The sequence below is a fragment of the Salarias fasciatus genome, chromosome 8, assembly GCF_902148845.1.
Source record: "Salarias fasciatus chromosome 8, fSalaFa1.1, whole genome shotgun sequence".
NCBI classification, from domain to species: Eukaryota; Metazoa; Chordata; class Actinopteri; order Blenniiformes; family Blenniidae; genus Salarias; species Salarias fasciatus.
The window spans coordinates 3,180,411-3,204,412 of record NC_043752.1 but is presented as its reverse complement, the minus strand read 5'-3'; the positions used below and the strand labels follow the sequence as shown (position 1 = coordinate 3,204,412).

Here is a 24,002-nt window from a genome sequence, read left to right as displayed (position 1 = left end):
AACAGGAAGTGCCTGAACTGGTCACCTGAATCAGCTGCTGGGAACAGGAAGTGGAGTGAAAACGCTCCGATGTTGGATCGGTTTCTGGTCCTGATGATGAGCGACCCTGTCAGAGTCCAGCAGCTCTCATCTGTGCTGTCATTATTCTGTAAAATATCTCTCTTTAACTTTTATTGCTTGAACTGTTAATTTGATTACTTTGCGATGTTCCTCCTGGATTTTTGTTCTTATGCTGGAATTTACCAACAGTCAGTGAAGGCATCACGTTTACTTTCCAGGAACAAAACTTCTTGTGGACTTTGAAAAGAAAAAAAAAAAAAAAAGGAAAACACACGAGATCCTGAATACGAAAACCTGGATGGAGGGAGGACTTTAAAACTTCAAAACTCAGCTTCCAGGAACCGGAAGAAAAAAAAAACTACTTTGTTCATAAAGTCTTTTTTTCTCAAACTGTCAAAAATAATAAAAAGTTTGCACACAGAGAACAGAGGGAAATCATTGGACTGATAATGAGAGGAAAGATCTGGAGGGGAGGACAGTGTGAGGCTCCTCCTCTCCTCTTACTCCTCCTCTTCCTCCTCCCTCATAGGCTGCAGGCGGAGGTCCGTCAAGCAGGAGGACAGAGGAGCTCCTCCAGGATGAAAACACTTTATGCAACTTTTCCCAGAGTCTGGAGGATCAGAAGATCAGAGGACTAGAGGAGGACTAGGACTGGACGGGGACCCGAGGAGGACCAGACTGAGCCTTTCCCTCTGAACAGACCAGGTAGGATCTGGCGTTTCTGGTCTTTCGGTCTCAGTCGGACCTCAGAAGCTCGAACAGCTTCATTCTGGCTCCAGGTGGATGAAATGATGCCGAGAACCAAATCACACTGAAGCGGTGGAAACGCTGAGCTGCTGCTCCTCACTTCATTTCTCTTTCTCCTCTGTTTGACACTAACTTCTGAAAACAGAAACTCCTCTGAAATGTTTTTAAACCAGATGTAAGATTCTTAAAAGAGTTATGAAAGCACCATTAAAAACTGACCAGGAGGAAACATGTTGGACTTCAGTGTGAAACCAGTTTACATTCAGTCCAGAAAAGACGAAACGGGTTCCTGTAACATGATGGCAACGTCTGTTCATCAAGGAGAAGTTTAAAAACAAGAGCAGCAGAAAACATTCAAAACTTCACTGAGTGCGAGTGTGAAGCGCTTCGGGGCGATTTGAGGGGAGTCATGGATCGATAAGCGAGTTTCAAACAGATAAACGTCTGAAACCAAACCAGTTGGAAAACCACCTTAAAGCTGAAAATCCTTCAAATGCACTTTAAATTCAGTTCAAACAGCCAATAAACTAAATCCAGGGTGAAACTGTTCCAAACTATTCTGATTCTAAAATTAAAAATCACTCCAGGATGGAAAAGGTAAGACCAATTCAAGACTTTCTAAAAATGTCAGAAACAACCACAAGCTCCAGAGTCAGCACGCAGAATAGAAAGAGTGTAAAACAGGAGAAAACACGTCTGAAGGTTCTGTCCATTCAGTGTTTATCGTCTTTATCTTCTGTGAAAATTCAGTTGAAAAAAAACCCCATCTAATTAAATATGATTGATTTTGACTGGATTGAACGGCAGTTTGGATTATTTCAGGAAGATTTTATGATTTAACGTTTGATTCAGCTGAAAGTGAAGCGATTAAAGTTTTAAATGCTTTTTAAACATTTTACCAGAGTTTGCATCAAAAACTGCTGATATTAAAACGTAAAATTAATTCTTGTTAAAAATTATCCATAAAAATCGCATGAATTAGAATTCAACTTTAATTACTTTGAAAATTAGACTGAAGAAAGGTTGAGATAAATAAAGTGGTTATATTATTGATAATCATTTCTTCAAATCTTCAAAAACAGTCAAAGTAATGACATGAAGGGAAACTTTCAAGCACATTTGAAGAATTAGAAAAAAAAATGAATTTGATTTTTTTGTCACTTAATAGGAGAAATGTATGTAAGAATGTCATGTGAAGGCATTTATTCAAAATTTAAAGACTTGATGTGTAGAAATATTCGACAGCAGTTTCAGGACATGAGTTTGTCTTTAAGAGCTGAAAAAGACAAAAAAACCTACTTTAATTTTATCAGCGACTGAATCCAGATGAACTGCTTTCTGTCTTGAGAGCTTTGTGCCTCCTGAAGGAGTTCAATGATGAACTTCAGGAGTTTTAAAGCTGACGATCGAATCCTGTGATCGATCGACGCAGCATTGGAAAACATTCCCATGCTGCGGCTTGTTGTGTACCGATCCGAGTGGTCAACACTTCCTGCAGAGAACTGCTCTCTTGCATGAGTGAATCAGCAGAGCGTCAACAGACCCGAAAGCTCCGGGAATTCAACTCCAAGGAGGAAAAGCAACCGGAGCCGTCAGCCGATTCTGTTTGTTTACAACCAGCCGTTTACTGTTTGTTTCCAGCAGCTTCACCGATCAGGCCGTCATGTCGCTGTGGATGATCCTCCCCGTCAGCCTGCCGGTCTTCACCATCACCGGGACCTGGGTGGTGTGAGTATCTACAGCCGACATACACACTCACACACTCCTCACCTATAAGTGACAGAGAGTCAGTCTGTTTCGTGTTGTGATGATTCAAAAATCTCACCGTAACCGAGACTTGGACCATTTGATTAACATTCAAGAACCTAAATTTTAACATTGTAGTTCAAAACATGAATAACCCGAGGAGACGAGCAATGACAGGCGGAGAAAGGAAATTACTTGAATAAAAAACAGACTTTGCTCCGAGATATGTTTGCGCAGCAGCAGACGAAGAGCATGATGAGGAACAGAAGGAGCAGTTTAGAGAGGCAGATCCTCCAGAGCTGGCTGACAGACTGATTCACACCAGGAAGTTCATATGAATACACAGGAAGAGCAGGAGGGACGATTCTCACTGAGGGAAAAGGTTTGAACCGACTGGATAATTGATTAAAACTCTGACATCAGGACTCAGATACTGGATGGTGTAACCTCCTCCTCCTCCAGGTCAGTGTGAATTCTCAGCTGCGTGACCTTAAGGTCACCTTCAACGCTTACAGTTTAATCTGAACCGGTGAATTATTGATCCTGAACGCTACAGGACGACTGCAGGATCCCGACCAGAGAGACAATAATCAATGATTGATTATTAATGACAACGACGACGTGTCCCGATAACACTGATCAGGATTCTACCCCCCAGAAGGAGGCTGAATGTTTCCGTCATACTGCCCTCGCAGCGCCAACTAGTGGCCTGGCAGGCAAACTGCAGCCATCTGGAGGCTCCTTCACACACCGTCTGCTTTACCTCCACAGATACACCATGGCGCTCTACAACCAGCACGTCTGCCCCGTGCAAAACTGGTACGACACACACACACACACACACTTTATGGTTCCAACTCAGAAAACCACACCCAGTCAGAGGCTCCAGCCAATAGGAAACATCCATCATGTAAAACCAGATCCCGATAAAGGAGAGACAGTTGTGGAAACTAAATTTAAACAATCTGAGCTCCAGTCCAACACGATCAAACACTGAAGCGTTAAACAGTGATATCTCAGATCGTTTTATCACAGAAACCTGACGGAGGTTAAATCAGGTCAGGACAACATCAAATATAGAAAATATAAAGAGATGTTACTTTATGAGAGACGTCTGAAAAACAGGCAAATTCTAAAAGGAAAAATGATTCTTTCTCCGATTGATTTCTCTTTAAACTAGAGAGAAATTTGTTACTCATTTGATAAATGAGACGATCTTTGAGAGTCAAGACTCCGTAATGTGTGAATCGTCTCAGACTCACTTTGTTCAAGTTAAAAAAAAAAAAAGCATGAATATTCAACAGGGTTATTTAACAGACCTTTCCCCTCAAAAAAATATACAGTTAATTTTAAACTGCTTGCATCAGAGAGTTAGGATGTGTGTGTGTGTGTGTGTGTGTGTGTGTCAGAATGAAGTTCACCATTAACAGAGCAGCTCGTCTTTCCTTCCCGAGATTCAGTAGGACCCAGCAAAGCGACGCTTAGCGAGTAAAACTGTGACCTGAGAGGCAGATGATGACTTGACCTTTGACCCCCATTGAGAAGCAGCCCAGCGTGGCGTGGCTGAGGTTCAGAGAAATCTGCGTTGATGCAAACTGCTCTGCGTTTCCAGGCTTTATAACGAGTCGTGTGTAGAGCAGCGGGGCTCGGCGCCGTGCTGCACGCTGGACCACGTCCCGCTGATCAGGTGAGTCTGGAGCCCCGAGACGCCGTCCGTCCAACACCGTCCGTCCCACCCGTCCAACACCGTCCGTCTGCGATTTTTTTGTGTAACAGTTAACCAGCATCACAGATCAATTTTATCTGATCCCCCTCTTTGAGATGTGGCGTTACTCTAAACCCGATTACCTGAGTGTAGAACTGAACTTCCCTCGCTCACAGAACCACATCATGAACAGTGGACTTTCACTCGGCGGCGTTCCGTCGTCTGACAGATCAGCTCAGTCCGGATCAGCCAGGCTCATCCCGTCTCTCTCCATTTCAGTAAATGTGGAGCTCTGCCACCGGAGAGCTGCTTCTTCAGCCTCATATGCAGCACAGGAGCCTTCCTTGGTGAGTGTCCGGCCGCACCTCCACCCGTCTCGTCCCTCCACCTCCACCCAGACCGTGCGGCAGGGCGAACCACTTCCCCAGCAGCAGCTGAGCTGAAGCGCCGTCTCTCCTGTCTCGCAGTGATGCTGATCGGCCTGCTGCGTTACGCTCACGTCATCCAGAAGCACCAGAACTGCGTCCTGAACACGGCCGGCCTGTCCACCGGCTGGACCTGCGCCGCCGGCCTCATCATGGTGGGAAACTTCCAGGTAACCAATCAGCCGCAGAGCTCAGTAACGGGTGGAGGCAGCCAAAAGCAAAAAGACCACTAGAAAAATCAAACTAACGGACTAAAAGGTGTCAAAAAAAAGGAAAAGTGACTCAAATCTCTGATGGAAATCCAGAAAGACCATAAAATGGTCAAAAATATGGCGAAACACGACCCTGAGAGAGACACTTTGATAAACTTACGACTAACTACAAAAAAGAGCCACAAAATGACTAAAGGGAAGTAACAAATCGTCACAAAAGCTTAATTATAAGGTAAAAAAAAGACTCCAGACAAAAGAAAAAGTGGAATAAAATGATTCATAAATGAAAATAGCTTTAAAAAAAAAAATCCAGTGTAGTGAGAAAAGTTAAAAAAATCAAAATGGACAAAAACTGATAGAAATACTAAAATCCAGCAGAGTGATGCTCGAAAAGCTAAAACAGACTGATGATCAATTCATTCAAATGATTTTAATGGTTAAAAATAACATTTTAGCAGCTTCGTGCTCAGACTAACTTATTTCCTTGTTTTTTTAATTCAGTGTGAACTGTACAAACTCAAAGTGTAAAACACCGTTTTAATAATTTATTACGTGTTGATTCCAAACTTCTACATTTTTATCATAATGTGTTGAAGAAAGAAACACTGCTGCTTTGCTTTGATTTAAAATAGATGCAGTTAGAAAGATAGAACCGATTAAAATCACAGTGTGGCATGATTTATGGGAAACACTGCTGAGGATCACTTTGTCGATGCCAAAGTGCTTCACAGTACAAAATAAAGAAAAGAACAAAGAAACAGGTAAGTAAAAGAACACAAAGGTCAGGCTCGGCTCAGCTGCAGGCCAGGGTCAACAGCATGGAGGAATGTCAAGGGTCAGCTGGTCAGATGACCTCGGGGCTCTGGAGGGCTGATAGACCGGAGTTATGTTCTCCCGGTTCTTTGTTCGGGTTTGGAGACAAGCTGCTGCATTTTAAATGAGCTGCAGGCGGTTGGGTTCAGACTGGTCCGTGCCGACATGCAAGGCATCACAGTAATTCAAGCCCGATGAGATGAAAGCATGGGGGGCTTGCTCGGATATGACTTGATTTTAGTGAGAAGCCGAAGCTGGAAGAAGCCAGCCTTCAGCACTGAGGACCTGCAGGACCAGCATGAAAAGTCTTGACTGAACCTTTAAAGCACGTCATCACTGAAGCATTGGAAGGAGACGCCATGTTTCCTCAATACTGATCCCAGGGGAAGCATGTAGAGGGAAAACAGCAGGGGGCCCAGAACTGACCCCTGGGGGACCCCACAGGTTAGAGGGAGGAAAACTGAGGAGGAAAACTGCCCCAACTGTACGCAGAAGGATCTGCCAGTGAGGTAGGACCGAAACCAGTCCAGAGCCAGAGTCCAGAGTCCAGAGTCCTTGAATGCCCCCTCAGTGCTGGGGGGGGGCAGGAGGAGGGAGGATCCACCGAGTCCAACACTGCAGTCAGATTCAGCAGGATTATCACAGCACCATCACCACCATCAAGGTTTAAAAGCAGATCGTTGAATACTTTCAAAAGAGCAGTTTCAGTGCAGTGACGGGGCTTAAAACCAGACTGAAATAATTCACCCTTAACACAGTTTATAGGGACATATGACCAATAACATTAAAGCGCATCTGGATACAAACACTAATCAGGATTTTCACTTTTATCATATTTCTAAGCTAAAATAATTATTTCTCCACACTAACAGAGATACAGAGACATTTACCAAAATAAGTGACTTCATGAATGCTTTTAAAGTTTCATCATGAAACATTGTCACAGTTTTAGATAATCCAGGAATTCTGTTCAGATAAAGAAAGTGCTTCATCTGAAGGAGAGTCGGTGTAGAATTCAGCTAAACGCCCTCGTGGTTTCCTCTCCTTCAGTGCGTAGAAACGAGACGCCGTCGAGTCTTTTAATTTGTTACATAATCTCCACGGCGAGAGCCGACCCTCCTCCGGTCATTGTTCCTTCAAACTGAGCCGACCTTTGATCTCTCAGGTGAAAAACACAAAGCAGCAGGTTGATTGTTCTCCGCCGCTTCACGGCCCAGAAGCAGAGCCTCCTTCAGCCGCTTCAGCAGCTTCTTCCCGTTTCTGACGGAGCTCCAGTCTTTCTGAAGACTCCAGTCTAAACCAGCCGGACTGCTTCACTTCTCCAGAGACGGAACATCGTTCACACCGACTGCAGACCAGAAACACACTCAGCTCATACTTTACTTCGGAAAATGACTTCGATAGTAATTCTGTTGATCATTCATCCCAAAATGAGCGATCACCATCCGAAGTGTCTTAATTTTCACTTCATCTGCTGGATGAGAGTCTCCTGAGCCGAGGACGTCCTCCTCAGCCGTCTTCATCACAAACCAGCGGAAACAGCCTGATGTGATTCAGTAGGAATGAATTTGTGTCAAAACACTGAGATACGATATAGTCTGTTTTATTTATCAAAGTTTGACCACAAAAAACACAATTCTGTGTCAAAGTCATGAAAAAAACTGCAGCTCAGGCTCATTTATGAAGCCGCTGCACAATAGATCTCCTGGAAAACGGCGAAAACAATTGAAATTATGTTTGCAGGGTTTAAACTAGCTGCAACACACTGAGACATTCTGTAGCTGTCAAACATTCGCTGATCGAACTGTTCCAGACTCCCAAGTCGCTTCAAAGCTCTCGGTCTGATACGTCCAGACACTGAGACAGTGTGTCGTCTGGCAGGAAGCGGAACTCAGAGAGGAATAAAGCATGAAGTGAAACACTCAATCAGGAACATCAGAGCAAAGACGTCCCGACGGCTAAACCTGCATCAGCAGCCGCCAGGAAGAACCTTCAACAAATCAAGACAAGAAAGGAGGAGAGATGCTGACCCACATTTATATTCCTCCAACTCAGCCACACAAACGAGAGATCCAGTGAATCAGAGGTCATGGCAAACTAATTCTCTGCATCGCCACACAGATGAAGGAGTGAGTGAAACCACTTCATGAAGAACGGCAGAACTCCAGCAGCTCCTCCAGGCTGCATCAACTCAGCCCAGCAGCAGCAGAATAGAGTCACTCAGTTCTAGTTCGGTGGTTCTGCTGCAGACCTGAGTTCCTTTTTGTTGCTGGTCCAGAACCACACAGATCACCCAAAGTGAGCACAGCCATGCATGAAATCACTCACACTTTGTACAGAGGACACGCACAAAGGAGCAGCAGTATCAAACATTGTAGAGCACTGCTCCTCCAGGCTGCATCAACAGAGAAGAATGAAATAAATCCTACTTGTTGTTGTTCTGCAGCAGATCTGAGTCCCTTTACTCCACTGCTGTCTGAAGATTCTGGGCTCAGTTTCCAGAGGAAGTCCAGTCCTCCTCTCAGCTCCAGCCGGTCCTTGAACGCACCATCAGAGGCTCATTAATGATCCACATCCGAAAAAAAAGAAATATATTTCACTCTGTAGACATGAACATGCTATCAGTGGAACATAAGGAACTATAATACAGAGCGTTTGTCATCTGGTGTCATTTTCTGTTTCTTTCTTCTCTTTTTTTCAGTCACCTTGCAGCTGAAGAGACAAAAGCTCCACTTGACTTTGAAATGAGAATCACATCTAATCAACACAGTGAATCTTTTTACTTCTTCACCTTAAAGACGTGTAGCTGGAGTCATGTGAGGATTGAGCCAATTAAACTAGTCATAAAATCTAACGTCACCGGATACCGGATCCAAGCTTTACATGAAACAAGCTACAGAATTCACCAGACGTTCCTCTGCTGCTGCTTGATGGCTCTACTTCTCCTTCCGCCTGTGGCTGTGAAGGCGTTCTCAGGTTGATTGATTACAGGTGTGCTTAATTAACATGGTGCGTTCATGGAAACTGGGAAAAGGGAAAACTCATAGTTTCTGAAGTTTGGAGGGAAAAAAAATGTGATATTTCTCAACAAAATCGAATATTTCAAAGCTTCCATAAACTTGAAAACGACAGAGAAGAGCTGAGTTTGCATTTTTGCTTGAATCATCACCACATTTAGTCGTCAGGGGGAAAGACCTTCCACAATAAAAGCCTCAAAAAGACCCACTGGTTTGCTACTTGTTGTGAACTTTACCTGTGAACCAGTTGCCATTTTACACTATTCTTGGTTATATTCCACTAAACCTGCTTGTTGAGAGGAGCAGCTGTCTAAGCTCATACTCTGTGTAATGTTAAAAAAAAAAAAAAACCTCTATTTTCTTTTATTCTACTTTACTGCAAATCTGAAAAACTGCTTTCACAAAAAAATGAAGATTAACTTTGTAAATCTTTATTCATAAAAGCTTGGTCTGTGTTCCAGGTGGATTTTGCTAAAGTGCTCCACTACGTGGGCGCCGGCGTGGCCTTCCCGTCCAGCATGCTGTTCGTCTGCCTCCAGGCGGCCCTGACCTACCGGCTGGCCTCCACCCGGGCCGAGTACCGGCTGGGCCACCTCCGGGCGGGCCTGGCCCTGCTGGCGCTGGTCGCCCTGGTGCTCAGTATCCTTGAAGCTGAGTCAGAGCAGAGCGGCTCCCTGTCGCCCCCTGCTGGACAAGCAGCCAGTCTCACGGTTCATGTCCCAGAGTCAGCATGTTCTCCCTGCGCACGGAGGGAGTTCTCAGCTGCCTCCCGGTCAGAGGCTTTGATTGAGCGTGAACTGATCATTGGATCTCTGTGTAAACTGACAATAAACTGTAGAGTTCAGGAAAAAGGATGAAAAGAAGGATGGATGGAAGGTCGACGGCTGTGGTGCACTTACTGCAAATATCCGCAAAAGATATATTTTTTTAAAAATTCCTTGAAATTTTTTATCAATAAAACACAATAGAGAATCCATTGAAAATCATACTAATAAAAAAAAACATGAATTAAACTTAATACAATTAATTAGCAAATTGCATAGAGTTGTTCTAATTATTAATACAGAATTATTAATACAGTTGGTTGTGATCGATGGAAATCAACATGTGACTTTTGAAGCTACTCAGAGCAGCTGGCCCTTTGTAATCTGATTACACCCCGACAACCAACCATGTGGAGCAGTTTGCCATGTAGACTTGAATGTTCATTTAAGGTCCTGGAGATGTTTGTTATTCATCCATAAAACTCTGGAAACATTTCTTCCTGTTTTCGTTTGACATGGAATGCTGTAGAAACTCATCAATCGTCCTTCGTCTTTACTGGCTTTTGTTCCGTTCCTGGTTCCCACCCTTCACCCCCACGTTCTGTTGTAGTTCCAACAGCAAAAAAAGTCTAAAGTTACATCATAAAATTCCTGCAGAACCAACAAATAAGTGAGATCAGAGTGTTTGTGCGGAGCGGCTTCCTGCCGTGCGGCCATTGTTCTCCTTAACCTCTGATCTGCAGGCGGAGTCTTCTTCTGCCAGGAGAGCTTCGCCCTGCAGCACGCCTCCGCCATCTTGGAGTGGCTGTACTGCATGCTCATCATGCTCTTCTACGGCACCTTCGCCTTCGAGTTCGGAGGCGTGTCGGCGGACACGCTCATGGTCCTGTCCAGAGGCGGCGGCCCGCACGGCTTCTCCAAGCACAAGGCGGAGGCGGGCGGAGAGAACTTCTCCATCCTGTAACTGTGGCGAGAGAAGAACCCGGACCCGTGTGTGGACCCTGCAGGCAGCCGGTGATGCTGCCTCCGCCGTGCTTCACTGTAAAGCATCACGCAGCATCACAAGTGCCTTTCTGGACAGCGAAGAGACACTCGTGCACGTGCACACGCACACCGTTTGCTTTCCTCCTCTCTGACGTAGCGTCGCCCTGTGATCTATGCGCCGCAGCGGCGTGTTGGACGTGCCGCCGGCCGGGCTGAGCGTGGCGTCCGTCACCGAGCCCCGGGTCGTTTTCACTCAGGAAGTTTGGTTGCGTAACCAGCGTTCGGCTCCTGTGGGGAAGGTGGAGTTTTCCAAAGAGCCTCGACAATGGGGGGACGTGACAGAGCGCCAAGAATAATCTCTTTCATTCACACAGACTTTAATGTGTATGATGCTGCTGCTTCTAGAGGCTGTGAATGTTTTTACATGATCTTTTAATTCAAGTGTATTTTGGCAATATCACCACGGTAGCTGCCTCTTGATATCTCACATCAGATTTCTTTGTATATTTTGTTCTAACCAGTTCAAAAAAAGTTGTGATTATCAGTGAGAATAGCTTTAAAACGACCAAAATATAAATAAAGGGATTATCGTGCTGCATCACCATTTATTAAATTTAACACAGCAGATATGAGCAAGAAAAGTCACTCCCAGTCTCACCTGCAGCTTTCGAAGGTGCCTCAGTGCTGAAATGAAGAGTTCAACATTCAGACTTTCAGGGTTGTTTTCGCTGCTCCTTGAAATCACGTCTCTGTTTTTTGTGCGTCGCTTCATCTCAAGACTCATTCTGTGGTATTTATACTGAAAACCGACTCGACTGGATAACCAGCTCCTGTGATGCCACGTTTCACCACAAGGCGGTGCTGTGACTCACTTTGCTACTAAATCCTGCTTTCAGGTGCAGAATAGAAGAAGCCACAACAGTATCGACGAACACAGCAGATTTTATTTCCTTCGAGAAGCAGAGAAACATGGAGGATGAGATCCAGACAGCCTGCGGCCACGTTTCACAAGAAGACATCCTGAGATGCATCCTGCATCAACACAACTTCAAACTCTCCAAAGAAATGAGAAATATGTCTGATAGATGAAAACATCTCGTGGTTTCAGTGACTGTCCCTCCAACACACACACAAACACATACACACACGCACACACACACACACACACACACACTAGAAGCTGAGGTTTTTGGGGACTTCCCAGGGAAACTCCTTCCTGCCGAAGTGTCCGTAGCAGGCCGTCTTCTGGTAGATGGGTCTCTTCAGGTCCAGCTCTCTGCAGGAAAGGAGCCAGAAATTCAGGATTTCTACTGACATGGAGGAGTCACGACGGATAAATCCGAGGAGTCATCATGAAAATATTAACCCTCGGTCAGTTAGTCCTTTCAAATTCACACATCATTAAAAGCAATTGAATTAAAAACAGGAGGAAATAAATACAAAATGTTTTCAAACAAGTTTTCTGCAAAGGTTTAAAAATCTGGTGAAATCCTGATTATATTTCTGTATTTTTGAACCTTTCCTTTAATTGATGCAAAACAGCTCTCCTAAAGTTTAGTGTTAATTAGAAGGAATTCAATTAGTTTGTTATTTAAATTTATGAAGGTATTTTAATACTTATGAAAGTATATTTAATAAGCTCATGCTTCTTCCTACTTCCTCTCAAGCGTGTAAAGTTTTCATATTGATTGTACTCACATTGTTTTATTTATAACTAGCAAAGAAACAATTCTGTTTAATTTAACTGACTGAATATAAACTGTATTCAAAAAAATGACACGATGGCAAATAAATTTCCATTTTAAAAAGAATTTCATCCTTTAAAAGAATCAACTTATTGACAAAAAAACAAGTCGATGAAATTGAGCAGTGGCTGAACAGACAGATTACGTAAAATAGTACTTCAGTGAGAGTAAAATTACATCCATGAATTCCTGAAATAAACACGTGAAGAGGAGCAGAGGTTAAAGGGTTTTGTTTGCTCTTGCAGAAGAAATCTTTCTGTTTCTAAATTGACATTTTCAATGAATTTGACTCATCTGAGCATCTCAGTCTCTATAGGTGCCATTTTCTATTCAATAATTTAAGTTCATTTTTACTTGTCATTGTTTGGACATGTTTAGTATTTGCATGCTGCTATCAGTGATAATGTTATAGCTGGATTACTATTATAATTTGTACTTTTTATAATTTGCATTCAGTTTAATGTTAGAATTACCAGTGTAAATAGCCAATAAGAACTGATGCTGAGCGATGACGTTTGGGTGCTAGCGCATTTATCGAATTTGAAAAGGCTGTTTTTGTTTTTTGTGAGAGATTCATTAAAGACGGGGCGAACACACTGTTTTCTACCGTTGTTCAAACTTTAACACGACTAGACTCGTTCTTTCCGTCTGACTGAGTGGTTATTTGCATGAATCTCAGGAAAGAAATGATCAAGAATTTAAGAACAGACATTTAGCCACTACAGTCTCATTTACTCATCAGGAAGTGGCTTCCTGGGAACTTTGAAGGTTAAAAAAGTCATTTTATGGTTGTTTTATTTGTTTTTTTCTTGTTTCTTGTTTTGTTGAAAATGGGGAATATTTTGGACTTGAACTTTTTGCACCTGAATCTCGCGTCTTCAGATTTATTGATGACGGTTGTTGCTTTCTGACGTTTTCAGCCGTAAGGCTGTTTGCAGAAAATATGACATGAGCGTGAGAGTTAGTCTGATCACGGCACTGACGGTGTTTTGCTTGAATCTTTCACCGTTAGCTGTAAAAATCCCAAAGCACTGAGACGTTCGCGTCGTTTCCTTCTGCAAATCCCGTTCATCCTGACCTGACGATGACCCCCGGCCTGAGGTCGAAGTTCCTGTTGACGATCTGCAGCAGCTCCTTCTGGCTCCGCTGAGACGAGCCGTAGGTGAAGAGGGCGATGGAGAGCGGGTGGGACACCCCGATGGCGTACGCCACCTGGAAACAGACGACCGATCAGGACCAGCTGCAGGTCTGAAGGACAGCAGCTTCAAAATGACCCACAGATGTTTTAATTCAGTTGCTCTTTCAATTCGACTTGTTTGAATCCTTGAGTTTCCTGAAACTTAGATAAAAGTGTAGAAAGCGCCTCCTGACCTGCACCAGCACCCGCCGGCACAGCCGGGCCTTCACCAGGGACTTGGCCACCCAGCGGGCGGCGTACGCCGCCGAGCGGTCCACCTTGGTGGAGTCCTTCCCGGAGAAGGCCCCCCCGCCGTGGGCCCCCCAGCCGCCGTACGTGTCCACCATGATCTTCCTGCCCGTCACGCCGGCGTCGCCCTGAAAACGCCACAGCGGGTTGAACGCCACCGGCCGGGGAGAAGCTCAGCGTCTTGATTCAGATTTTATCAAATGTCTTTAAAGCCTTGCAGCGGCTGGTCGATGCAGCCCTGGGCGGTGCTTTTGTGAATGAAATCAAGAGGGAAAAGTGAAACGTCTCCATTTATACTGAGAAAAACCGCAGGAAAACTTCACTGGGATTATTTTCCGTTTCCTGAGCAGAACGTCAAACCGCTACACCACCTCCCTGCCCTCCAGACGCCAGGAAGAGATGAGACCAGGACTTCACCTGCGGCCCCCCGATGACGAAGCGGCCGCTGGGCTGCAGGTGGTAGACGGTGTCCTGGTCCAGGTACCGGGACGGCACCACGGCTTGGATCACCTCCTCCTTCAGGACTCTCCTCTGCTCCTCCAGGCTCACGCTGTCGTCGTGCTGCGCCGACACCACCACCGTGTGGACCCTCTTCGGGACCACCGCACCCCCTTCCTGGGCGTAGTGGACCGTCACCTGACGGAGGGAAAACCACAGAGACCTCTGTTACCATGGTAACTCACACATTACCATGTGACTGGAACTCATTTATTCAATATCTTTGACATGAACTTCTCTGTATTTCAAACTAAATTAGTTTGTTTGGCTTTTAAATCCGTCAAAAATTATGGTAGCCACTGGGAGGAAGATGCTCTATAATCTGAATGTTCGAGCCAGTTTCCATGACGACAGTCGGACTTGTTCTAGTCCCACCTGGGTCTTGGAGTCTGGGCGGAGCCAGGGGACGGTCCCGTTCCGCCGCAGTTCGGCCATCTTGGCGTTGAGCTTGTGCGCGAGGACGATGGTGAGCGGCATGCACTCCTCCGTCTCATCGGTGGCGTATCCGAACATCAGGCCCTGCCGACGCACCGACACGTCCAGAGGGTGACGGTGCGATTCCAGTACAGCTGATCAGTAATCACTCGGTTCTGTAGCTTCAGAATGAGCAGGTGTCTCCTGCGTCTGTGGTCAGAGCCTCTTCAGCTCTCGTGTTGAAGTCTGCTTCACACTCACAGCAAGCTGGAGTTTAAATGTCAGAGAGAGACTCTCCTCCCAATGCAAAACCAGCTTCAACCTGGGCCTCCAGGTTAACCCTGAGTGACGGCAGGTCGCCGATCGGCTCACCTGGTCTCCGGCTCCGATGTCGCTCTCCACCCGGTCCACGTGGACGCCCTGAGCGATGTCTGGGGACTGCTGCTCCAGCGCCACCAGCAGGTTGCAGGTCTTATAGTCGAACCCTGGACACACGGACAGAGACTGAGGGTCTGGACGGACGGACGGACGGACGGCGGCCGCCGGCTCCAGGGGGAGGAGCTTCGGATCCCTCCCACCTTTCTCGGAGTCGTCGTAGCCGATGCTCTGGATGACGTCTCGCACCACCTTCTGGTAGTCCACGTTGGCCCTGGACGTGATCTCCCCACAGAGCAGCACCATGCCCGTCTTACACACCGTCTCTGTTGGAGGTCAGAGGTCAGAGGAAGCTTCACATCCAGACCGCAACAAATCCACCATCAGGAGCAGGATCAGAGCGAGAGGAAGCTTTGAGTCTGAGAAGAGCTGCAGAGCTGCTGTCTCTCTTCTCGTCTCACTCGGTCCAGACTGAAACTAAACAGTTTGAAACACGAGCACAGTTACTGTTTCCCTAAACTCCAGAACATCGAGTTCACTGATCGAGCGTCTGACGTTAATCTGAGGTTAACCGGCGACACGGTCATCTCTGGTCACTCACCGCACGCCACTTTGGCGTCCGGGTCCTGCCTCAGGTGAGCGTCCAGAACGGCGTCGCTGATCTGGTCACAGATTTTGTCTGAAAGGAGCGAAATGGATTCGTGTGAGTGTGAAGAGCTTTTTTTTTAATTTGGATTTTTTTTTTACTTCTTAGCTGCACAAATTCTGAGAAAAACTGCTAAATCACAACGTGATACATTACAAAAAATGTTTCTATTAAAACGTGTTCAATCAAGTTTAAGTTCAGATAGTTTCTGTCTTTTGTTAACAAATAATCCAACTTTACAAATTCTACTATTCCAGATGTTTGAAAAGGTGCAGAAAGAAGAGTCTTTGAATTGACCTCTTTTAAATTTAATACATGAAGCATTTTAATAACTTCAATTATTGAGTTTTCAGCAGTATTACATAATAGCGTCAGGACAAGCGATCACAGGTTTCTACTTTTCCTCCTTTTTAAGAATCATCAGCACCACCGCCACTATTTATAAATATCGATTGATGTATCTAGAATATATTTCTATGTAAGTTGTTCTTTAATTCTTCGCATCACATTGAATTATTAAAAAAAATCGTATGTTTGTCTCCATTTTATTAACCTTTACCTCTGAGCTCCAGTGCAGCTCTTCTCTTGATTTGTAAATGTGCATTAGATAATACTTATAACTAAGAGTCCTGTGCAGATGGTTGTTCTGATTCAGCCGTTTCTGCTCCTGCAGCCTCGGCCGCAGGTCTTTTCTCTTGATAAATTCAGCATTTTGACTGGTTCAGAGCAGAAGTTCAGCGTTTCAGAGATCAGCTTCATGCAGCCGTCTGCACATTCCTCAGAGTCATCGATGATCAGTGAGACAGAAAGGAGTCGGACTGATGTCCCTCAACTCACCAGATGTCCCTGAACTCACCAGATGTCCCTGAACTCACCGGGGTGTCCCTGAACTCACCGGGGTGTCCCTCTCCCACAGACTCAGAGGTGAAGAGGAAGGCGCCGTCAGAAAGAGGGTGCTGGTTCGAGTCCACCGCTCCGTTCATTTCCATGGTTCCTCAGAAACGCGGTCCGGACTCCGAGTCCCCGACAAGTCTGAGCCGGATCAGCCTAAGACAACATCCACCCAGATGGGGGGAGGGCGCCCTGTGAACCAGTGGGTGAGACCACTGAGAGGGGCGAAGGGGGGCGTGGGAGACTTTATTTTAACTCCTGCACTGCTGGGCGTCCTCGGTTCAGCAGGAGACTCAGACCGGGGTCCCCGGCTCAGTGCTGAAGTGTTGAAGGGTCCAGATCATGGCCGACGTTCTAAGGCCGTTTGATCACTTGTAATGAGCATATTTCACTGTTTGAACAGAACAAACACCTCGACTCATGCTCGTGATTGTGCATTCAAAGTAACACCATTCTCCATTTCACTCAAAAGACTACTGAGGAAACAGACGCCCTCATCGAGTGGCGATCTGGAAATGAATCCCTCCTCACAGGGAAGAGGAGCTCATCCAGATGTGGGCGGGAGTGAATATTGTTTTTTTGAACACTTGAATTATTGCGTGCATTCATACATGTATGAGTAAGTTATTGAATTGGTACTTAGTTGTTTTTAAGTCCTCAGAGAGTTTGTATTTTTCGGGGCTTAGGGACCCTCCGACGGGGAGAGGGGTAGAGGCTGGTACTGTGACTGCTGCCACCGGGCCGTGGCTCAGCACTCCATCAGTCCGCCTCTGGCAGTAGCAGCTAATCTGACTACCGCTACAGTCAGCACTCCAGCCTCCACCCCGTCTGCCCCTGATGGAGCTACAGGCAGCCGCAGAGGAAGAGAGGGAGGGACTGCGATGCTGTCCTCCAGTTCCTGAAGGACCAGGCAGACAGGGAAGAAGAGAGGGAGAGAGACCTTGACCAGAGCAGAGAGAAAGAGCAGAAAGATAGATCTCTCTCCTTGAATAAATTCACTCCGGGAAATCTGTTTTTTAAAGCAACAGTGTATTGCTCATGAAACAAAACAGAGCAAAGTCCTGTATTTTACAACTATTTACAATCATCCGGTGAAAAAGCAAACAGCAATGTTGCACAACACAGACAACATATTTATACTTATCTGTCTGTCTGTCTGTCTATGTACATATATTTACAAATAAGCGGTGAACATGACTCCATCTGGAGAGCTCCTGTGTGAGATGAAATGCACGGTAAACATTTGATATATTGTGATGTGACCATGGTAAACATTTTTTGTTCATCCTCAGTGTTAATATTTGTCATTATTGACATCAAGCTTTCTTACTTGCAACCGGTTGTCGGTACGATGTCATCACCGCAACCGGATGCTTCAGGCAAGGGTATCCACCATCACCCAGCAGAAAGTATCCAGCTGGTGGATACAGCGCTTTCTGCTACATTGGGGATCTGCACAGGACCAGGGCGCCATGCACAGACATACACATCGACGAGCCTCCCTTTAGCATCACAGATGCCCTGGAGGAGGATGCAGGGGAACAGTTTTCTGTTGATGTGACACACTTTCTGTGGTTCTGCAGGCAGAAGGATCCTGATGAGGCATCCATCAGTGGCCCCTGCAGCCCGGCCAAACACCCGATGGCCGGCCAGGAGAGCAAAACTCCAAAGTCCTCCCGCCTGGGGAAGTGGATCACGTTGTGGATGACCTCCATAATTTCATCCACAACTTTGATCCGGCAGACCGTTTCCTGGGGGATGTGAAGGATGTCCGTCGTCACCCTGCAGGACGCTCCACAGGCGAGCCAGTAAATTGTGACCAGCACCTCCAGCTCAAGCCTCCAGCCGTGAGCTTTTTACCAGGGCAGCATTTGTGTCAGAGCAGTGACTCTCTCTGGAAACCCTGCAGGCTACAGTCGCATCACCTCCGGAGAAGAACGTGTCCAGGATCGGCACATTGTGACTGACCTGTGCGTAACGTTGCAGAGGCAAGTGTTCCTGGTGAAAGAAAGAAAGTTTGTAGATCTCATTGTGTTTGAAGTTCATAATACTTATTTATGCTTTTACTGTTGAAGGTTCTGTTGAAGTTTTTTTTCCAATAAAGTCTCCTTTAACTCCTGAGTTTCTTTGTTCACCACCAGCTTGTGCTTGGTATTGTTCTTTGCTCAACAGTGAAAGTCATGTTGTATTCATGTATGTGGTCAAGACAGAAATGAATCGTGCTGAGGATTCATGTCTTTAACTGATTAACATAATACAGTGTAGACTGTTAAAGTACCTGACGGGATGGAATACAAACGACAGGTACATGTGGAATGCAGGTAAAATCATTTAAATATATATCAAGGATGTTAACGAATATATAGTCTATATGATAGTAGTAGGAAGCTTGTGAACTCCATTTTTTATTTTGAACTTAGCTCCAAGGAATGAATGTAATTTCAAGGCTGTATGGGAGGGCAGGCAGGCTACAACTTGTGTTATTATTTGTAGCCTAGAGGTAATAGTGAGAATGTATTACACACAGCATGTATCCGTATGTGTCAGAAAAGGTACAATCTGACCCCCTTTTTCTGAAGTTTACAGCCTCCCATATTTTAATCAATAAATTATCAAAGTTTTAGGCCCACAAATGACCACAAATCTTTATTTAGCTTAGACCTAGTTATGAAGACAAAAAATAAAGCTCATGTCTCAAAGCCACAGGTCGCGTTAAATGCAACTGAAATAAAACACAATTAACATGATTGATGACCACGCTGCCGTGATTAGCCGCATGCTAACCCGAAGCTAACAGGCCACCGAGCAGAACAACAACATCCACTCGCCACACACACCAAAATAACTCAGTAGCTGCTGTTTGCTGAAGCACATTCACACACACGACAACCCAGAAAGACATTCTTCTCCGTAAAATCAGTTCTAGCAGCGGAGCCAGCTGGCAGACAACCGACCTGAGTCCAGCAGACTGCTGGGCTGCACCGAGGGGCGTTCAGGTACAATCAGACAAACAACAGTTCATAACTCATGGATCAAAATGACTGTAATAATGTAAAAACCACTGATAAAACAATAAATACAACACACTTCTAATGACAAAAATACACAGCTAGTGGTGGCAAGTGGAGTCAACAAATCACTCTTACACCAGCAGGCGACCAGAGGCCTCGGAGGTGGGAGCATGACTACCAATCAAATCATTGAGGGACTTTGCAGTGGTAGAGTAATCCTTTCAGAAGATCCTCTAATATCCAGCAAATCCTAAGAATGACTTGAGCACCTTCAAGGAGATGGGTACCATAAGGATAAACCATATGGATATGGTTTTTAGATTAGAGTTTACAAAACAAAAAGTTTCTGGGTTAAATGGGAAAGCAACAAAATGGACATTAGGTAGAGGATCACACACCCCCTGCCCAAATGTTCCTTCATCTAAAACAAACATTTACCATTTACGGCACAGATGTTGATCGATAGATGTGACAGGTAAATCCCACCGACCTCTCTAGTTGACCTCTCTAATGAAATCCCACAGTTGAGACAACTGAATAAATCTTCGTCAAACCGTATTTCTGTTTCAGTTGTTCAAGAGACAGAAATACTCCTCCCTCGTTATAACAGTGCTCCAGACAGCAGATACCTTTCTCTGGCCATGATTTAAAGATACTGTTCTGAAAAAGCATTGGCAGCAGTCTTTTCCATAAAGTACTTTTTGAGAGAGAAATCCATCTTGCCTGAACAATTCATGGAGTTTGTTCCAAACTTGGACTGAAGGAATGATTATGGGGATGTCTGTGGGAGTTTTAATATTTTTGTCCCATTCATACAGTAAATCTGTTGATGTTTCCTCATGTATCTCCATATTTACAATGAGAAGCCATGGAGAGTAACGGTCATCATCAAACCTCTGCTCCAAGAATCTGGACTGAGCAGCAAAATAATACATTTTAAAGTTCAGAAGTTTCAGTCGTCCTTCATCATAGTTTAGGGTTAATCTGTCTAATTTTATATGTGGAGTCTTATTATGTCAAATAAACTGTCTAATCAGCTTGTGAAGGAAAGAGAAGAAGGTTGAAGGAACATTGATCAGCAGTGACTGGAATATCTACAGAAATCGAGGTAAGATATTCATTAAACAACAAAAAGACCTTGGATCTTGTCCAGTTTCTGTTTCAGTGGAGGACCAGATAGCAGAGCTTGGGAAGAAAATGCTTCTGTGAGGTGACTTTGACTTGACGCAATGATTGATTGTGTCCACCAGAGGGCGACAAAAAGGTGGCATATGAAAGACACCAGGCCATCATTGAGAAGAAGAACTAGCCAGCTGAGACAGGAGAACAAGAGGAGGGGAGAAAGAGCTGCTGAGACGACAACTTTACAGCATGATGTGTGATCTGGAGGCCAGGCTGTCCAGGTGAGACCCTTTTCCACTGGACGTTCATCAATACTGATGATTGGCCCAGACTTCTAACAATACACATGCAGCTGCCATGTTGGATCACAAAGGACCAACCTTTCTCTGTGCTTTTATTAGAGACCGACAGACACTGGAGGAGTCCGGATCAGACTGCCTGAGGAGGGAATACCGGTGGTCTTGGATGACGGTGCGTTCAGGAGTCATCCTCCAATGATTCTCCAACCTCCAGAGCTTCCATGTGGTCTGAAGTCCTCGTTGTCTCACTAAGCCACAGAGGATAACGTGAAGAGAAGGACGATAGCGCGGTCTCAGATGAGGCTCTCAAGACGGAGACACAGCAGAAAACGGATGCAGTACCCGAGAAAAATGCCTGACTGAGGAGAAGGTTCTAACACAGAAGGAAAGAAGAAGAAGAAGAAACGACACCAAAATTCGACATAAAACTCTGAAGAGCGACGGAGAAGCTATAAATCGCTCTGCGACCCTGAGTGGCTCCGTGTTGCCAGACTGGGTGTGTGCGCACGTGCAAATAAGAGTTGTATGGTTTTACCATGAGTTTCTGCAGAGATTGAGATTTGGGCTGGTTTTGATTGAGTTGGGTGGGTTTTAGTTTGTGTTTAGGCTGGAAACTGTGAGCGAGATCTGGCAACCCCCTCTGGCGGAGCTGCAACTAAAACACCCAGACAAAAAAAGTCCGTCCTCTTGTGGGCCTGCAGTGTCGCCCTCTAGTGGTGGACTGTGGATCCTGCAGTGTCTCCCTCTAGTGGTGGACTGTGGATCTGCTCCCTGCATCAGCTCACTGTATTGTTCTCATATTTTGAAGTCCTGTTGGTTCACATATCCTCCCCGCAGTGAATGGAGACAGATGGACCTCAAGCACTGAAGAATTTTCCAGGCTGAAGTTGGCCCTAGAACTGACCAGCATTTCTTTTTATTTATTTATTTTTATTTTTTTGTTCTTGGCTTCAGAGGGAAACCTGGTCGCACATGGCGGACACGGTGGAGGATGCATTGCTCCAATAGCTGAAAGTGTTTGTGTGGAATGGATCAAAAAGAGGAACATCCACCAAACAAAAGGCCTTTTCAGCTAGCTGAAGTCAATCAGCTACTAAGTCTAACCACATTAAATTGATTTCATTTCTCTGGACGTCATGATTCATGGATGATGGATTTTCTGCATTCCTCTCATATGACATGATTAAAATTTAAACGGTTCTTCCTGAAACTGTCTGACTTCGCTCCTCATGCGTCTGTAAATGCTGAAAAGAATAAAAAATGAGTGCTGTGACAGCATCAGCCCAAATAACAGGTGCATTACTGATGACGAAGTAATCTGGGTACTAATGCAGGGGCCAGTGGTGCAATGTGGTTCCCTGCTGAGGCTCAGGAGACCACTTGTGGGTTTTTTTTTTTTTTGGTAATCACAAAAGTGTGAATCCTCTATGGTCCATCAGTAGACAAAACAACTCAACCAACTCAGAGATATCTGTAATTTCTACAGATTGAGTTTAATTCGGTTTTAAATCAGGTTATGCCCCACTTCGAAATGCTCCTGCAGAAACTGGAATTTCCTTCGGTCACTGAAGTGGATCTTGGGGCAGCTTGGAGCCATGTGAGGATTTGGAGGGAGGACGAGGATCTCAGGACGGCTCGGGCTCCCGGTCCACAGCGAGCTCCCAACAACGGGATAAACCCGAATCATCTTCAGACACGCAGCTCGGGCAGCTGTTGGTCCGGGCGCATCTCCAGAAACCGGGATGGGGGGAGGGGGGGGGGGGGGGGGGGGGGGGCAGAGCAGGGGGGCACAAAGAGTCCTGTCTGGGCCGCCCCTGCGTCAATAATTCCACTGCTGTTTTCCGGAGCTGAATGGTTTCTCGACTTGGTGTAAAAGTTGGCACCTGCTGTGTGATAGTGAGAGGCCGCGAGAGGCGAGGGGGAGGGAGGGCGACACAAGGGTGCAGTGTTCTGCCCCGCAGGCCTCACCGCCTGGTGTGCCAACACTCGAGCTTTGTCTCGGATCGGCTACTGTAGCTGCAGTCCGCCTCCATCGGCCACATTCAGCTCTTTCACTTCACTTCTTTCACTTCTCTGCTGCTGACGCTTCCTCCTCTTCACTGTCAAACCCAGATCAGGTTGTTTCATTGGTACATTTTTTCTTTCTTTCTTTTTTTAATGGGGAAAAAATATCTGCCTGTTGTCCAAATGGGAAATTCCCAAAGATGACGGAGGATGTTTCTGAATGCCTGCTTCACCATCGGAGCTTCAACAAACCAAAGATCAACTCTGTGATGAGCAACATTCATCCAATCAGTGGATTCTGAAGCCTGAAGCTCCAGAACTTTCAGAGAGGAGCATCACCTGTTTCTGCCACAAGGGGGCAGTGCTGTAAATCACGCGCTCATAAATCACAGAATATTTGTCACCAGCTGGAAACATCCATGACTGCAGTGAAGTGAAATTTAGCTGAGTTGCCTCTGTCTTCTGCAAAAATCATTCGTGTGAAAAATGAAATAAAAGCTCATTTATGGCTTAAAGTCATTAAAATGTTCACTTCCTCAAAAAAAAAAGAAGGAAATGCAAATATATGCAAATATATCCAGTCTTACTTTTATAGAACAAAGCAGTTATTTTTGTTATATATATTTTTGTCGTTCTATGATAATGATTATATTCTTGTCTCCTTGTTATTTATACCCTTATTTTCCTTCTCAGACAGAGATCTGCTCTTCTAGTTCAGCTCATTCTAATGAAAACATGAAGATGTTTGTGAAGCAAACATGTTTTTGTATGTTTATGGAGTTTAAATGAGCCTCAGGGAGCAGAATCCTCCCAGCCTGCTCCTGTCAATGATGCAAATCAGGAACAAGATTTAACTTTCAGGTTCGCAGCTGGTTCAGTAGCTTCAACACGGATCTGTTTTTCCGTTCAGCAGGTGAAAATGGCCTCTCGGTGCATCTTTAAATTCTAATGGAAAACTGAGAATGAAAAAAATGTTTACATTGTTTATAGGTGTGTGTGTTGTGTTTGTGAAGATTGTGTCAGCAGCCTTCAGCGGGCCGCCGGTGCGCGCTCCTCCTCCGCGGCGGCGGCGGCGGCGGCCCCGGTGCGCGCTCCTCC

General features: G+C 45.3%; 2 protein-coding genes across 2 annotated transcripts; one reads left to right on the top strand and one right to left on the bottom strand.

Moving 5' to 3' along the window:
- Window positions 1-700: 700 nt before the first annotated feature.
- LOC115393703 (transmembrane protein 150A-like) lies at window positions 701-10,453 on the top strand. Its single transcript, XM_030098812.1, has 8 exons — window positions 701-765; window positions 2,452-2,535; window positions 3,325-3,372; window positions 4,166-4,240; window positions 4,538-4,605; window positions 4,726-4,853; window positions 9,187-9,364; window positions 10,233-10,453. The coding sequence occupies exons 2-8, from the start codon at window positions 2,471-2,473 to the stop codon at window positions 10,451-10,453; spliced, it is 783 nt and encodes a 260-aa protein (XP_029954672.1). The 5' UTR covers window positions 701-765; window positions 2,452-2,470.
- Window positions 10,454-11,644: 1,191 nt separating this feature from the next.
- On the bottom strand, window positions 11,645-16,560 carry LOC115393408 (S-adenosylmethionine synthase-like). The gene is made up of 9 exons (XM_030098393.1): window positions 16,473-16,560; window positions 15,533-15,610; window positions 15,135-15,257; window positions 14,929-15,041; window positions 14,518-14,661; window positions 14,062-14,280; window positions 13,590-13,772; window positions 13,297-13,430; window positions 11,645-11,749 (listed from the first exon to the last, which is right to left on the bottom strand). The coding sequence occupies exons 1-9, from the start codon at window positions 16,558-16,560 to the stop codon at window positions 11,647-11,649; spliced, it is 1,185 nt and encodes a 394-aa protein (XP_029954253.1). The 3' UTR covers window positions 11,645-11,646.
- Between the last annotated feature and the right edge of the window lie 7,442 nt (window positions 16,561-24,002).